The 15234-nt window shown below is 45.0% G+C and overlaps 1 protein-coding gene across 1 annotated transcript; it reads left to right on the forward strand.

Moving 5' to 3' along the window:
• Positions 1-4417: 4417 nt before the first annotated feature.
• Positions 4418-5347, forward strand: LOC138528117 (olfactory receptor 51E2-like). Its single transcript, XM_069639569.1, has one exon. It carries the CDS (start codon positions 4418-4420, stop codon positions 5345-5347), a length of 930 nt encoding a protein of 309 aa, XP_069495670.1.
• The last annotated feature ends 9887 nt before the right edge of the window (positions 5348-15234 follow it).

Raw genomic sequence — 15234 nt, forward strand, 5'->3', positions numbered from 1 at the left:
CCAAAGGGCTTTAACAGGGAGGTATTTAGGAAGAGAGAGTTGGATGTAGCAGGTCCCAGGCTCCAGAAAGCCTTGTGGATGATGCAGAGGGTCTTGAACTTGATCCTAGCAGCAGCAGTCGCTGTGTTTGAGTCCAAGGATAAGTCTTGCAGTCCTATTGTGGATTAGTTGAAAGGGGAGAAGGAAGGATATAGGCAGATTGAGGGAGAGGATTTGCATTAGTCCAGCCTAGAGAGGACCAGAGCTCTAGAGACATTGTGTTTGTGTGAGAATGTGAGGAAAGGACGCATGCCTCTAAGGAAGTGCAGTGAGAGGAAAGAAGGCGCGAGGAGTCAAAGATGACGCCAGGGCTTTTTGCCTCACAAGAGAGTGAGGGGAGGGGCCCCATAGAGGGCAGTCAGAGGGTGGGGGGGACGGAGGGAGATGGGGTCCCAATGAGAAGGATCCCAGTGTTACTGGCATTAAAGCAGAGATCATTAGCAGCACTCCATGCCTGAATAGTACTCAGACAGTCAGGGATGCAAGTGGAGGAAGAGGAGGAAGTAGATGGAAGTTTGATGGAAAACTGCATGTCGTTTGCATAACACTAAAAGTGAGGAGAGAAGGAGGAGATCAGATGGGCCCGAGAGGCGACACAGAGGTTGAAGAGCCACAGCGAGAGGATGGAGCCTTGAGGGATGCCGCAAGTGGAGAGTGTTATAGGGGAGAAAAAAGGGCCCAGTTGAACCTGGGAAGGATGGTTCGAGGGGAACGGGGTCAGCCAGTCCAGTGCCAGGCCTATGATTCCAAGGGTGTCACAGAGCTGATTTGTCAGGGATGGCATGATTGACCATGTCAAAGGCAGAGGAAAGATCCAGAAGGATAAGAACAGATGGAGAGTTTTAGTCGAGAATTGAGAGCAAGTCTTCACGGGTGTTCAGGAGAGCAGTTTCCATGCCTCTGGCTGTTCTGAAGCCAGATTGGTTGTCATGGTGACAACTAACATATTCGTTGTCTTGGATCAGTTGGGAGATGGCCAGCTTCTCCAGGACTTTGCCCAGGGAGGGGGTAATTGAAATAGGATGGTAGTTAGCCGTGCAGGAGGGGTCAGAAGAGGGCTTTTTGAGGAGAGGATGCATAAGCGAGTGCTTCAGGGGTAGCGGGAAGGGGCCAGTGGCAAAGTAGTGGTTACAAAAATTGGCCAAAGCTGGGGCATGGGAGGCAATGCTGTCCTTGCTAGTTCTGGAGGAGCAAGGGAGTACCTGTTTGGAGGAGTCTTTCATAGAGAGGTCTTATCTAGAGACCTTAACCAGTGATATGGGCAAGAAAGAGGAGAGTACAAAGGGTGGAGGGGGGGCACAGGAGGATTGGGAACTGGGGAGGGAGGAGGGACGGTAGTAGAGTGGAGTGAGGACAGCATGTCCTGAGTTTTGGTTAAGAAGTGAGAGGCAAGTGAGGTACAGAGGGTAAGTGAAGGCAGGGTAGAAGTGGAGAATGCAGTAGGATTGGCGAATTCCTTGCACATTTTGAACAGTTCACCAGAGTTGCTAGTGGCTGCAGAGATATACTCATTAAGACCTTTCATATGGCTTTGTTTAGGAAACATTCATTCTGTTTAAGTTTAATCAATATATGATAAATATCAAATTGAGAATTCCTCTTTACTTAAGTAACACATCCTGAGCTGGGGGTCATTACTGGTCAGGTAATGCCACGGGCTGTACATTAGAAGCCCAAGCAAAGTGAGGGCTTTAACATAAGCCCAGGGCATTAACTGACCAGTAATACCCCACCCTCAGCGAGGAGTGTATTGCTATTAGTATCCCAGCACTTTGTACAGGGATAATAATAGTTTGTTTTTAAAAGTTTAGAAATGGCGTGTTTGCCGTTTCTCAACTTGACACATACTGCAATCAAAGATGGGCACCATGGAAGAGGGAGAAGGGAACACATAGTCCCTTTTCCCTTTCCATGGTTGCCATTGCCCCGACAGGGATGCGCCGGCAACACTAGTGTTCCCAGCGCCGGTGAGGGACAAGTGAGCGCCTGGTAAGTAGGGGGGTGTGGGGAAGCTTAGATATGTGGAAAAGGGGTCTGAGTGTGGGGGAAAGCGGATGCAGGGGAGCACAGGGCACATTTACCACAATCCCGGTGGGGAGAGGGTGGCTCCCGTCTTTGAGGAGGCTCGGAGGGGAGGATTTACCACATGGTAAACCCCCATTCTGAACCTTCTGATTGGCTGAGAAGCCATCTGGCCATCAACCCCCCCGGAAATTAATTTATATAATATCTATAAGTCTTAAAGTCATGACATTTATGGGTCAAAGTAATGATATATTTATCTATGTGACTATTATATTTTTTTTTAAGCAACCACTGTGTTTGGAATGCATGTGTTATACGTTCTGGTGATTTTACCCACATGTTGTGATCCACAGGGACATGTGATCATGAAAACCACAATGGAACGCTCACAGGTAGTACATTTCTTCAATATCCATGTTTTCGGATGTTCTTTGTCTACATTTGTCATTTCTGTTATTGTGTTTACATCCTTTATTTGAGTGAAGAAATCCTTGTACTTGTTCAATGCCTTATCGTTCGTGTAAAGCAATATTGTTTTTTTCCAGTTTTCTGATATAACTTTTTATAGTTATATGTTGTATGCAGGCGCTCTTTTTGTTTTGTTTCTAATAAGGCTTCCCAATTATTATTGAACATACTCTTTGTTGCTTCTAGGACCCGAGTCAGACACATTTTAGGAATGCATGACCATCTTTCCTTCCTCCCTCACCCCCTTGCTGTGTTCATTTACTCTTTCTTATTCGGTAATCTTCACTTTATTTTCGTTCTGGCTGTCGCCCCTATTTCTGCCACCTATGCACCTTGCTGTCTAGGTCTGTGCTGAACTCGTTCATCCCTTTTTCCTCACTCTCGACCTGCCCATTTATTAATTTACACATATTTTCTTGGTTCCTTGCCCATTTTCTTCCCTTCGTTCCCATTTTTTCACATCTGTCCTTCCCTCCCTTTTATTTGTTTATTTTCTTTTTTGTCAGCTACACTGCTCATTTGCTGAGGTTCAGTACCCACCTACTGGCCTACTGGCCATTGCAGCACTGCAGAAATGCCAGGTGTCACAAAATGTTTCCAAACAATGGGCTGAGTCATGGGGCCATCTGCTGCTATGATACACAACATGTTATGCCCTCATTGAGCGAGGATTCTGTACCATCCCTTACTTGTCAGCTTCTTGGGGGGTTGTGCAGGGGGAACATGCAGCCAGAAGTACCTGTTTCACAAGAGTGTGTAACCTTTTCCCAGGAAACCATTTTGAGCTGCAGAAAAGCAGCTGTCCCAAAGCTTCTAGGGACTTCATCTGGAGAGCATCTTTTGACAAGGACAGCATTGTTTTTGCCCACCCCTTCCAGTGCATTAGAGGCTCTGGACTGCCACTCTCCCCATGTACTAAAGACCGGTCCAGCCCTTCTACTGTTGTCATGTCTCTACTTGGCTGTTTTCCCTCTTCACTAATCCATCAATCACTGTTGTATACCCAAAACAATTGTTTTTAGATCTTGAAGCCTTCTTCTTCTTCTTCTTCTATTTATCGACAGCGTGGACCGACCCACGCAGGCGCTTCCCCATCCAAAAGGATGATGTGCACCTCCCCACCCATCTTACACACAACCCTCACTTTCTCATAACTCCTCCCACCGCCCGTCTGCCCCACAAAATCTAACAGCACATTGCTCCTTTCTCTGCCTCTCATCTTGAAGCCAAACTCACTATTTCCCCAGAGATTCATTCCCTAGACAAATCTAAATGCATGGTAACATTTCTAAAACACTTATCAATCATTTGGGTTGTTTATATAGCAGATCACAAGAAAGCAGTTGATATATTCTCCAAGCATTAAGTAAACCGCTAAAATGTACACTGACTATTTAGCTAGTTTGGGTGTTTTGCGCCGTATACATGCCTGGGTAAATGCATTTTGGAAGAATCTCGCTTGCTTAGTCAATAAAATGCCTTTAATTTTGACTACAGATCCCTCTGTTTTCGGCAGGATTTCTGCTATTAACCATTTTTTAAAAGGAAAGCTAAAAACTCTGTTTAAATCAAGAAAGCCTGCAAATCAGCAAATCACCTCACAGAGTTTGCTGCTTTCTCAAATAGATCCAGAAACACTCCCAAGTGCCTCAAATTTGACTAAGCGACTTCATGTCACAAGCACTGGTAAAATCTACTTGGTTGCTAGATAGCAGAATAAAGGGTCAACCTAATTAGCTTGAAAATGAATGCTGTGGGTCTTACATTAGTTAGCCTGTGTTGCATGATCTGCCATGTATATGTCTGTTCGCTAATATGAAGAATAATGTTCTTAATTTCAGAATATGAAGTTCAAAGAAGTTCCATAGGAAAGTTCTGGCTCATCATGACCACTTTTAATGACAGCAGTTATAACCCATCTGCGTTCATCCTCCGTGGATTTCCTGGGCTGGAAGGTGCCCACAGCTGGATTGCAGTCCCCCTTTGCCTTATGTACCTCATTGCGCTGCTGGGAAACAGTGCCATCCTGTACATTATAAGGATGCAGCCAAGCCTCCATGAGCCCATGTACTTGTTTCTTGCAATGCTGGCTGCTCTTGACATACTCCTAGCCACCAACACCATGCCCAAAGTTTTACTCCTTCTCTGGTTTGATCTATATGAGATTTCTTTGAACGGCTGCCTGATCCAGATGTTTCTGATACATGGCTTGTCAATTATGGAATCCACCATCTTGGTGGCTATGGCTTTTGACCGCTACGTTGCTATCTGTAATCCACTACGGCATTCGTCCATCTTGACAAACCACAGAATATCATGTGTTGTATTGATAGCTGTAGTCCGAGGAGCTATGTTCTCCGGCCCACTTCCCTTTCTTATTAAACGGCTGCCATTTTGTAGTAGCAGGACACTATCCCATCCCTTCTGTGTCCACCAGGATCTGATGAAGCTCGCTTGTGCAGATACCTTGCCCAATGTTATCTACGGTTTAACAGCCATTCTCTTGCTCATGGGAATCGACTCGCTGCTAATTTCCCTGTCTTATGTGATGATTCTGAGAACGGTGTGCCGCCTCTCCCGCAAGGAAAGTCAGAAGGCGTTTAACACCTGCATATCCCATGTCTCTGCAGTGCTTATCTTTTACATCCCGTTGATCGGCTTATCTGTGGTGCACAGATTCGCTGATCGCTCATCTCCAACCATGCATATTGTGATGGGCGACATCTACCTCTTTGTGCCCCCAGTTCTCAACCCCATTGTTTATGGCATCAAAACAACTAAAATAAGAATGAGCATTGTGAGATTTTTCCAGTGAGACTCAATAAAACACAATGGGCCTCATTACGAGTTTGGCGGTAGCCGTGCCCTTAATTAGCAATCCTGATGCCCCAACCTCCGGCAGATGCCTCTCAAAACACAGCTCAGCAACCTCCAGCGAAGACAATAATGGACTGGAATTTTCCCAGCAGTCTCAGAACATCGTGCCCAGTAGCTGAGGATAGGCAACACTATACAGCCCCCCTCGTCTTGCCTCTCTCTCGGAGCTGAAGCTCAGGCTGCCATATGGGTTCAGGCTCACTAGCTCCTCCTGCTCTGGTTCCCTCTTGAGAAGACGCACTGGTGTTACATTTTACTTGTATACCTTAATTAGTTGCGTGGGTTCAAATTAGGGATGCTATATATTTCGTAGTCATCGAAAATAGAAATCTAAACTGTTAGGCATTCCACTTGATACAATTCTCTAGTTTCTCCACTCCCCCTTCATTATACTTAATTTACCATACCACTGAACCCAGGGTCACTTAGTATTACTATTTTGTGGGAAAACAGCTTGACACTGTTAACTTGAGTTTGACCATGGTCACCTTTTGCTCTAGCTAGTATTTTGCTTAAAATAAGACAGCACGTTTCTGATAAGTTATTGATGCATTTATAAAATTTGGAGAATTGGCAGCACAGATTCCAATTATATAGATAATAAACCTACACAGTCTTTCAGTGAAATCACTAACATATAAATTAGTAAGCTGAAATGTAAATATGCCTGTCAAAGCGTGCCGGCCCGAACAATTTTCAAGCATAGGATGCATTCAAATTGACCGGGGCATTCCCTGTGCAGTGTGTTTTTATAATATGCAGGGGTTGTCTGGGTAAGTGTCTACCAGGTGATGGGCTGGTGTAATGCAAAATACTGGGGACTCTGTATAGAGAATAGTCATCAATGAGTTGTAAATTGAGGTTTTACTACCGGAATCTGCATAGGTCCAATTTTAATACAGTGCGTGTGAGCGCATTTTGACTGTGGGCCTCATCACGAGTTGGGCGGTAACTCCGGCGCTAAAGGCGCTGGCGTTATTAGCCCTACCGCCAAACCCAATGGCCCTATTAGTGCCGGATCACAGGTTTGGCTGAACGGGTATTGGCCATTCCCCATTGAGCCATTCGGAAATTCCCCATTCCCCATTGGTCTCAATGGGGAAATTTTGTGGTTTTAGCGCTGGCGGATTTCCCGCCGGCGGTAAACATGCTGAAAACCGGCAACATCTCGACGGATTTCCCCCAGCTCATAGTTGGGGGGAAATCAGCCAAAGCAGTGATTTGGCAGACCCTTAAATCCGACGGTAACAGCCTACCGCTTGAAGCGCTACATAACTCGTGATGAGGCCCTGTGTCAAAATTGGCAAAATTGGCCACTGAGCTCAGTGCTGGTTTGGTCTCTTAATATCTTTGATATTGATTAGACACAGCCTTTCACGATGTTGTATATCATTTTGCCACTACGTGACTCCTTGTAATGCAGGAGCACTCAATCCTTTATGGATTTTTACGACAAGGGCAACAAGCGTGGAAAGAAAGTGTGGCATAGGCTGGGTTTAATGCTGTGCCCACGATAGCCTAGGGACCAGGGTCTGAACCTTGTGTGTGCTTCATCGATTGGGTGAATACCTCATCAGTTGGGTTAATAATCAATTAGCTCGATCTCAGGATTCAATCTGCCCACCAATGCTACTATTGATGCATTAATTAATTCAAACATGTTACACCTGGCACATTTATTGAGTCCGTGTATATTTTTGCGTCATGGTTTTGATTTGCTCCATTATTTTTTACTTCAAGTCCCAGCGGCCCCGGATCTCAGGCGGCAGAAATCGTAAATCTCCATTCCCATATAGTCCTATAGGACTCATGGGGCCTCATTACGAGGCTTGAGCTCCCGTAATGAAGGGGGCCGGTACAGGACCGGCCCCCTTCATTACGGGAGCGCGTATTACGAGGTTCCCTTTGCGGGACCCGGGTCAGACGTCTGGTAAAACCAGATGTCTTTTCCGGGTCCCGCGAGGGGAAGAGGGAGGTAACAACGGGACACTTTTAATTTGCTAATAGCTCCATGGCTACCTCCAAACTCGTAATGAGGCCCAAAGAGTCCCATAGAGTCCTATAGTGCTATAGGCCTCTATGGGCGTTGGGAGATGGAAGCACCAGCAACATTGCTAACAGTGCCAGTGCTTCTGTGAAAATTGTGCCTACCAGGGCCGATGCGCCCGGCAGGTCAGACCCTGCCGGGCGCAGTGGCCCTTGTAGGCACAGTTGTAGGCTGCCGCTCTGGAATGAGTGCCAGTACATTGATACCAGCACCCTTAATTTCAGACCGGCAGAATTGTAACAACGCCCATAATGCTTAATTAAATCAAGACTGAGGAGATGGCGCATATGTTTTGTATAATTTCTCTTGCTATCCCACCCTACCTCCTGGCCTCCCCCTAAAATTCTCTCTTCTCTCCTCTTCTACTTCCTCTCAGAGCAAAGTGGTACAATACCCCAACTTTAAGCCACTCCCTGGCTCTAAACATGGTTATGGCCCTCTAATAGTTAGTAGGCAATTGTTTGACATGAACCATAGACTTTGCACCCCCCTGGCACATGTATGTTGGTGTCCCATGAAAGCAAGCAGTAAAATGTTTACCATGGCTACAGCTCGTCTCTTTCACCAAACGCAATGAAGTTGATCTCTAACTGCCAATTATCTATCTGGCGCACATTTTGTGTCAGCTCCTAGCCAGAACCTGTTGTCCATGTATATTCAATGCAACATTAAAAGTGGAACTTTTATACCTCATTGCTTTTTGTTATGGTTCTTCATTTCCATGAACAATGCAATACCGACAGCTTAGAACCACAAACTGTGATTATGGTTAGCTAAACTATGACGCAGAGCTTCTGTTCAAAGGTTCGTTGGACAAGATTGGCATGGACAATCCCAATGCAGGATTTATCATCCCAACATAAGGAACTATGCCAGTTTTCAAAGTAGTTATACCACCGCATTTACAGACTGGAAGAGCATACCTAAAACATCAAATCCATATCCTAGCATTGGGGGAAGGGTTTCCTTGCCATTGCCCAAACGGTGGATCTAACATTTTATTTACTCTAGGCCCAGCCAGCAGTGTGAGGGGACAATGATGCTATTGTATAAAACATAAGCAGAGGAAAGTCTTGTATACTGTGACTTGTATCGCCACAATATGTGCTCATTGTACTGCCTATGCATCAGCTATAAGATTTGCATCCCCAGCATCAGTCCAGGGGGATCCATTTTAAGATTTCTCATTTGGAAACTGCAAAATACAAAGTTGTGTATACAATATTTATAAACTGATTGGGGAAAGGGCATAGTAGCATATCCTACCATCCTGTAAACAAGGGCATGGCAGCATATCCTACCATCCTGTAAACAAATATGAATGAATGCTCCATGACCTACGTGCTTGTGCAAAATGCAAACAAGTCTCTTCTAATGAAATGTGATGTTGTGAATATTAAAAGAATACAATGGCCCTCATTACGACCCTGGCGGAAATCGTGGCGCAAAATGCACCATGGAGCACGGCGGAAAGCTGCCGATAGCGCCATGGGGGTTGGCGGATTTACCGCCCCATTCCGACCTTGGCGGGGCGGTAAATCCCCATTCCCCATTTTACCCTTCCCCATTCCCATTTTTGCCCCATAGGGTATAATGGGAGTGGGGAAGGCGTTAATTACGCCACCGTAAAATACGGTGGCGTAATTAACAACAAGGTCCCGTAGCGCCATGGATTTCTCCGCCCGGAAAAACCAGGCGGAAAACGCTCCATGGCGCTACGGGAACTCGTAGTAGGGCGGACGGGTCCGCCGCGAATACCGCTGGCGTAAACCCACTCCGCCAGGGTCGTAATGAGGTCCAATGTGTGTGCCTGCCTGTAGGTTAGATTGTTTAAAGATGTAGATGCATGCCAGCTGCATGCTCATACAGGGGGCACGCCTGACCTTCAACCTTTATCGGGCAAAAAAAAGGCCATAATGCAATGCATGTAATCCCTCTTCACCCTCATATTAAACAGACACCAGAATGGAACAGATACTGTAAGAATAGACAGTCACTGCTTTCACTCAACCCGCCCTCCACCACAGAAAAAGAAGACTAACATGCCGGCATTCCTTGCTTTGTCCCCCAATCTGTTTGCACCTCACCCTCTACTTTGCCCCCCTATGGGGGCTATCACATTTAGCAAACACATGTCTCTGCACCGTGGGGAAAAGGCCATAGTGTTTCTAAAAGCACTGGCAATATTCCAATCTATCACTGTTGGTCTCAGCAATGGAAAATACCCTGACAGTGGAAGCAAAGACAGTTTACAAGCCCTGTGCCATTCCATATAGTGCACATTTTAAAAATGTATGTATTATCTGATTATTGTAATGATGTAATTTTATACCAAAGTAAGAAATATGGCTGTTTAGAAAAAAGGCGTTGGTGAATTTTGATGTATGGGGATGGAGTGATGCTCTTCTACGCTTCTCCTGTGTTTAGCTTTATGTCATTGGTTGTGAAGCGGTGCTGGCACACTCCTCCAGCAGAGGCAGTGTACTGTATTGCCTAAAACACAATTATACCATCAAGTAGTCTAGCGCCTGTTTGCTCCAATTTCTATTGTTTGTCTCGGGAGGATAGCTCAGAGGCAACGTGCTCACCTTGGCAGCAAGACGACACAGAGCAACACAGGTTCGATCTCCGGGTCCGCGCCTAGAAATCTCTTGGTATTAAGCTCGTTATAAATAACATATCATAACACATCACGTGCCTATGAGAAGGAGGACTTGTGCTGATGCAGCTCTGTGTGCTCTCACATAGCTTAGTGTTGGGCAATAGCTGACATAAACACTCAAATGTATTTAGTTTTATTAAAACCCCTTTCAGTCTCGGAAAACGTAGTTGGGGCATCCTGTTCAAATTGTTTGTAAGGTGTTGCTGACCAGGCAGTGGCATTCAGTCTCGGGAGGATAGCTCAGCGACAACGTGCTCGCCTTGGAAGAAAGACAACACGGAGCAGCACAGGTTCTATCCCCAGGTCTGCATTTAGAAACCTCTGGGTATTAAGTGTGTTATAAATAACCTATCATATCTTATCATGACAGGGTACTTGGGTGTGTGATGTTACAAACCATCTTCCTGGATGGACAAGGGATTTTCACTAAGGGGGGGGTTGATTATTGATGCATTACTGCTTGCTTCCGCCTTTGCGGAAAGGGGTCAATCCCACTGCACTACCTGTTTTAAAACCAGTACCTGAGGATTGTGAGGAAATAAGCGCACCCAGATAAAATGAACTCGTGGCCAAAGGCGGAAGGGGGGAGAAGAAGACTTGCAACTGTTGCAAAGAATGCAGCAGAAACAGTTGTTGCTGCAATTGTTGGGGATGCATGAATCATGGACAGCAGCACAAAACTGTGCCGGGCTGCAACTAGGAATAGTAAGTAAGTAAGCAAAGCGTTTATTCCCATAAAAACAACAATCGATAACAGAGTTACATATCACACAGTAAAAAAAAAAAACAACATTCCACCCTCATTAAAACCAAGCAACATGTTTAAATACAAAAGCATTCAGTTCAAACAATTTTCATAAAAAATGTGCTCAAAGTTAACGCATTCTTTAAAAATAATAATAAACCTCAACCCACACAAACGGAGTGCCCCCATAACAGGCAGCACTGTGCTGGTTCTTACTGAAGAATCGCCTGGCGCCTCAGAGGCGGATTAAGCCTACGCTCTCTAATTAAGGGGAAAGCTGGACAAAACCGTAGGAAAAGGGACAAGTCTTCCCAGTGCGCATCGCAAAAAATACATGGTTGGTTTTCAATACCATCACTGTTCTTAGATGAATACCATTAAAGCGTGCCCTGGTGATGGCAACACGCTGAGAGGATTTGTGTGTACAAGGCAAATATTTCTGTAGACCTGGGCTCGCAATCATTGCATGTTTCTTGTAACGGGTCTATGGATCTCAGAAGACTTCCTATTGTCCAGAATGCGCTGAAACACCCTTACTTTTATGGTGCTTAAAAGAGTGCGCAGCATAACAACTCTCAGGAGAAAATATTGAGCCATATCCTCTTCTGCCAACATTGCCTTTATATACCTTACCCAGGGAATCTTCAGGTAAGGGATCCCTAGGAACCAATTGTCTAATTAGGTCTTGTGGTAAATCGGCTTCACTGTTACCCCAGACTCTAAGCCAATGGTTGGCAGGCTGGGTTGCGATGGAGTCACTAATAAACCTGCAGCCCAGTTCCTGATGGACTGCAAAATTAGGGGCCGAACGAGGAAGCCCCAAAACCTGTTTCAGGAAAGTTTTCTCCACCAGCTGGTCGAATTCAACCTTGCCTTATCAACAATACTCCATGTCTTATCTGGCAATAGAAATAGCTTTCCCATTATAAACCTTGAGTTCCAGCTCGACCGGTTTAGCCTTAAACATACCCAACTGGGAATACTTCTACCCTGGTCCACTGATTCTTTAACAATTAGAGCACTGGAAAAGAAATGCTGCAAAACATTCTGACCAAATGATCAGAATGAATACAAGACTGCTCTTAGAGAGTGAGACAAACCCAAAGGGACTGCAAAAAATAAGTTTTGGTCCAGTGGATTACTTGCCCGTGCTGATAAAAATGTAGCTCTTTTTAGGGTCTTGCAAGATCGTAGCGATCCAACCCTTGAGCCAAATAGCCCATTCATAGCCCTATGCAACAATGTCACACATTTTATAAATACGAAGATTTATCATGTAAGGGCCACCCTCTTTGCAAATAATGCACAGGTTATTGGCACTATAACTATTATACATTCCCCCAGCTAACTCAGTATCATCATTCATTTTCTTCTATCTCACTGCACCTTTCTGAAAGACTATCACTGCAGCAAACCCACTGCCTCTATAGGAGACCATGTACCCTCTTTTTAGTTAGATCATTCAAGGACCTTCATACCCAATAGATGGAAAGCAAGTTGCAAAGCATCTGGGATGCACCCAGTAATGCCTGGCAACTACAAACCAATCGCTGTCCTTCCCTAGACCTTCACATTGCTTGAAACACTTGTTGCCCACACAAGTAGTAGTTTGTGGAAGACCCTCATTGCTTGACATTTTCCAATTAGGGTATACCTCTGGCATGACATGTTTATGGCTGTGCATGAGAGGAAAGCAATGTTGAGCTGCAGCTCGGACCGGGCTATGGCCTTTAATACAGTAGACCTGGAGGTGCAGCTGGACCACTGCGTATCAGTGGTCCACCTCACTCCACTAGTTTTTATCTGACTGTCACAATTTGCCACCTTTGCTATCTTTCCTGACACTTGGGGGCCTGATTTGGAGTTTATTCCATACTGGACATTCCTTTCAAACCTTATAAGACAATGATGTGGTAATTTGGGAGTACTAAATCCTTATTTTCCATGTCACTTGCCTTCCGAGTCCATTCCAGATTTTTGGTAGCCAGTATGCTGCTTAAAAGACTATGCTTCCCCGAATGCCTGGCCCACTGATTCATCTCCACCGTTGCAGGACAAGGTTGTATGGAGTATATGCAGCACCTGTGGCTGGCAGGTGCTAGCAAGCAGCATACCTGAGGCGTGTGCTCGTTAGCCACCTTTAAAAATCTCAGTTTGCTTCAGTCCAGCGCTGGTCATTGATGCAGTGTTTCCAGTGTGTGACCAGTCCTGTGTTCCCGTTTCTTAGCTTAGTTCCTAGTTTCTTCTGTTTTGCAGTCAGCACTTGCCAGTGCTTCCCTTTTTCTGTGCAGCCCAGTTTGTCTGTGTTCTTTATTCCTTGACTTTGCCGTTTTCTGCAGTGCAACCTTGAGCCTTCATGCTCCACTCTTGTATAGATTTTCCATTTTGTCACAATGACCTTCCCTGCGTGGGGCGGGGGGAGATTTTGCACTTGTAATTGCGTTTTCCCTGCTCCTGTTCATTACTTTCTCCTGGAGTCTGTTTCGGGGATTTCCCTTGCACTCCTCCTATCAAGGGTGTCAGCAGTCATTGCTTGTCTAGTACCTGTAACAGCAATCAAGGGTGAGGAGCTTGCCGACTTTCTTTGTAATCATAAGGAGCTTCTAAGTGCTTACCCAACATCCCCCATATCCAGTATTCATCCATTTATATTCTTATCTCAATCTACTTGCACATCGTGGGTTTTAGTGTACATGTATCTTGGTTCCTGAGTGTATGTTTTTTGACTCAAAGCTATTCACTGTGTGATCTTGTGCACATTTCCCTTGCTATATTCACTGCCTTTGTCCTCTCATGACACTGTCAGATCTCAATGGTATTAGCATAATTGACCTAAAAACATTTGACCTAAAACATTTGATTGAATTTTTTTGACCTTTCTTTCGGTCAAATTTTATGAAATATATATATGGGGGTAAGGGTATAGAATAGGTTGCGGGAAAACAGGGTGGCATGCTGGTGGTAACCCCCCCCCACACATTTTAGACTGAAAAAAAGTCAAATAAATTCGATCAAATGTGATTTGTTCAAATAGACCCAAACCATCTCAACAAGTCTCATCTTTCACTCTCGACCTTTCACCTGCAGTGTCCACCCGGGCTCACTTCTCTCTATCTTTCTATTCCATAGACATTTACGGCCCCTACCATCACTTTCGCGCACATCTGTGCATATAACAACGTATATCCATATCCCCCACTTCTCCGAAACAGTAAATATTGCAGAGTCCTGATTCCAGACCATCTAAGTCTGGATGGAACAAAAAATAAACTTGATACAGCACGAGAATCCAAAACTAAGATCTGTTCTCATTCGTCCCAATGCTTTACTTTGTACATCTCCTTTGCCACCCATCAAAGCCTATCAGCACCCGAAGAAGAGGCACCATCTAATCAGGAGACGTGGTGGTGTAATACTGTGTTCCATCCCTCCCTCCAGCGCCACTTCACTGTTCCACCAGATATTTTGACTAGACCTCCTGTTGTTTCCTTTGCCCTTGCCCCCATTTTCTCATGCCTTTCACAGATCCTACCCCCTTTCTTGTAACCCTCATTTAACTAACCGCCTGTCCTACTCCAGCACCACATCTCAGCTCCTTATTGCACTATTATAGAAATAGAAAAGAGACAGCTTACAAAGACTCAGGCTCTTCGGCCATTAATGTCAAAGCCAACCCTGCAATGTGGGGCTAAACACCATATTAGAAATGTGAGTTGCTGTATGGATTCAGCCATGAATATACTTCCTGTATATCATGTATCCTCCACCTGAGAAGACTGACATTTATACTGTCTTTTCACCCACCAGCCTTAGTCAAAACATGGCTTGGAATGCCCCCGGAGGTCTCCAATATCGCGAATCTCACAAAACATGGCTCTTTCACCAACAGTTGTCCAAAGACTAATCCCTATGGATGCAAATACTGATGCACGTATATCACAATACTGCGCTACTGTTAAAAGATGGGAGCATAAAATACTGGCTACCCACACTCTGTAGAACACTCTTTTGCTCTCAAGCCAGGTCCGAACTTTAAACAATAAAATAAAATAAATTATGCAATACTTAGACTACAGTACCATATCCTTCATTGGTCTCCCAGATATGACCATCAAAAAAATCCAACCAGTCCAGAATGCTGTGGTTTACCTTATTTTTGAACATTCCAAAAGGCATCACATCTCTACGTCTTTATCTTTTTTGCTCTGGCTACCAGTCAATAAGTGTACTGTCTTCAGCATCCGGTTCTCAGTCTATGAATCCTGACATGGAATAGCTCCTGCTTACCGAGTCTACAGAATCCCTTCTGGCCTGCTCATGTCCAATGATAAATCCCTTCTGCTCTTCTCTAGATGATGCTGCTCAACACGA

Source organism: Ambystoma mexicanum, chromosome 7q (genome assembly GCF_040938575.1).
Source record: "Ambystoma mexicanum isolate Mex_15411 chromosome 7q, UKY_AmexF1_1, whole genome shotgun sequence".
NCBI classification, from domain to species: Eukaryota; Metazoa; Chordata; class Amphibia; order Caudata; family Ambystomatidae; genus Ambystoma; species Ambystoma mexicanum.

Coding starts and splice junctions, on each gene's coding strand:
- LOC138528117 (XM_069639569.1), top strand. CDS start 4,418: ATGACCACTTTTAATGACAGCAGTTATAACCCATCTGCGTTCATCCTC.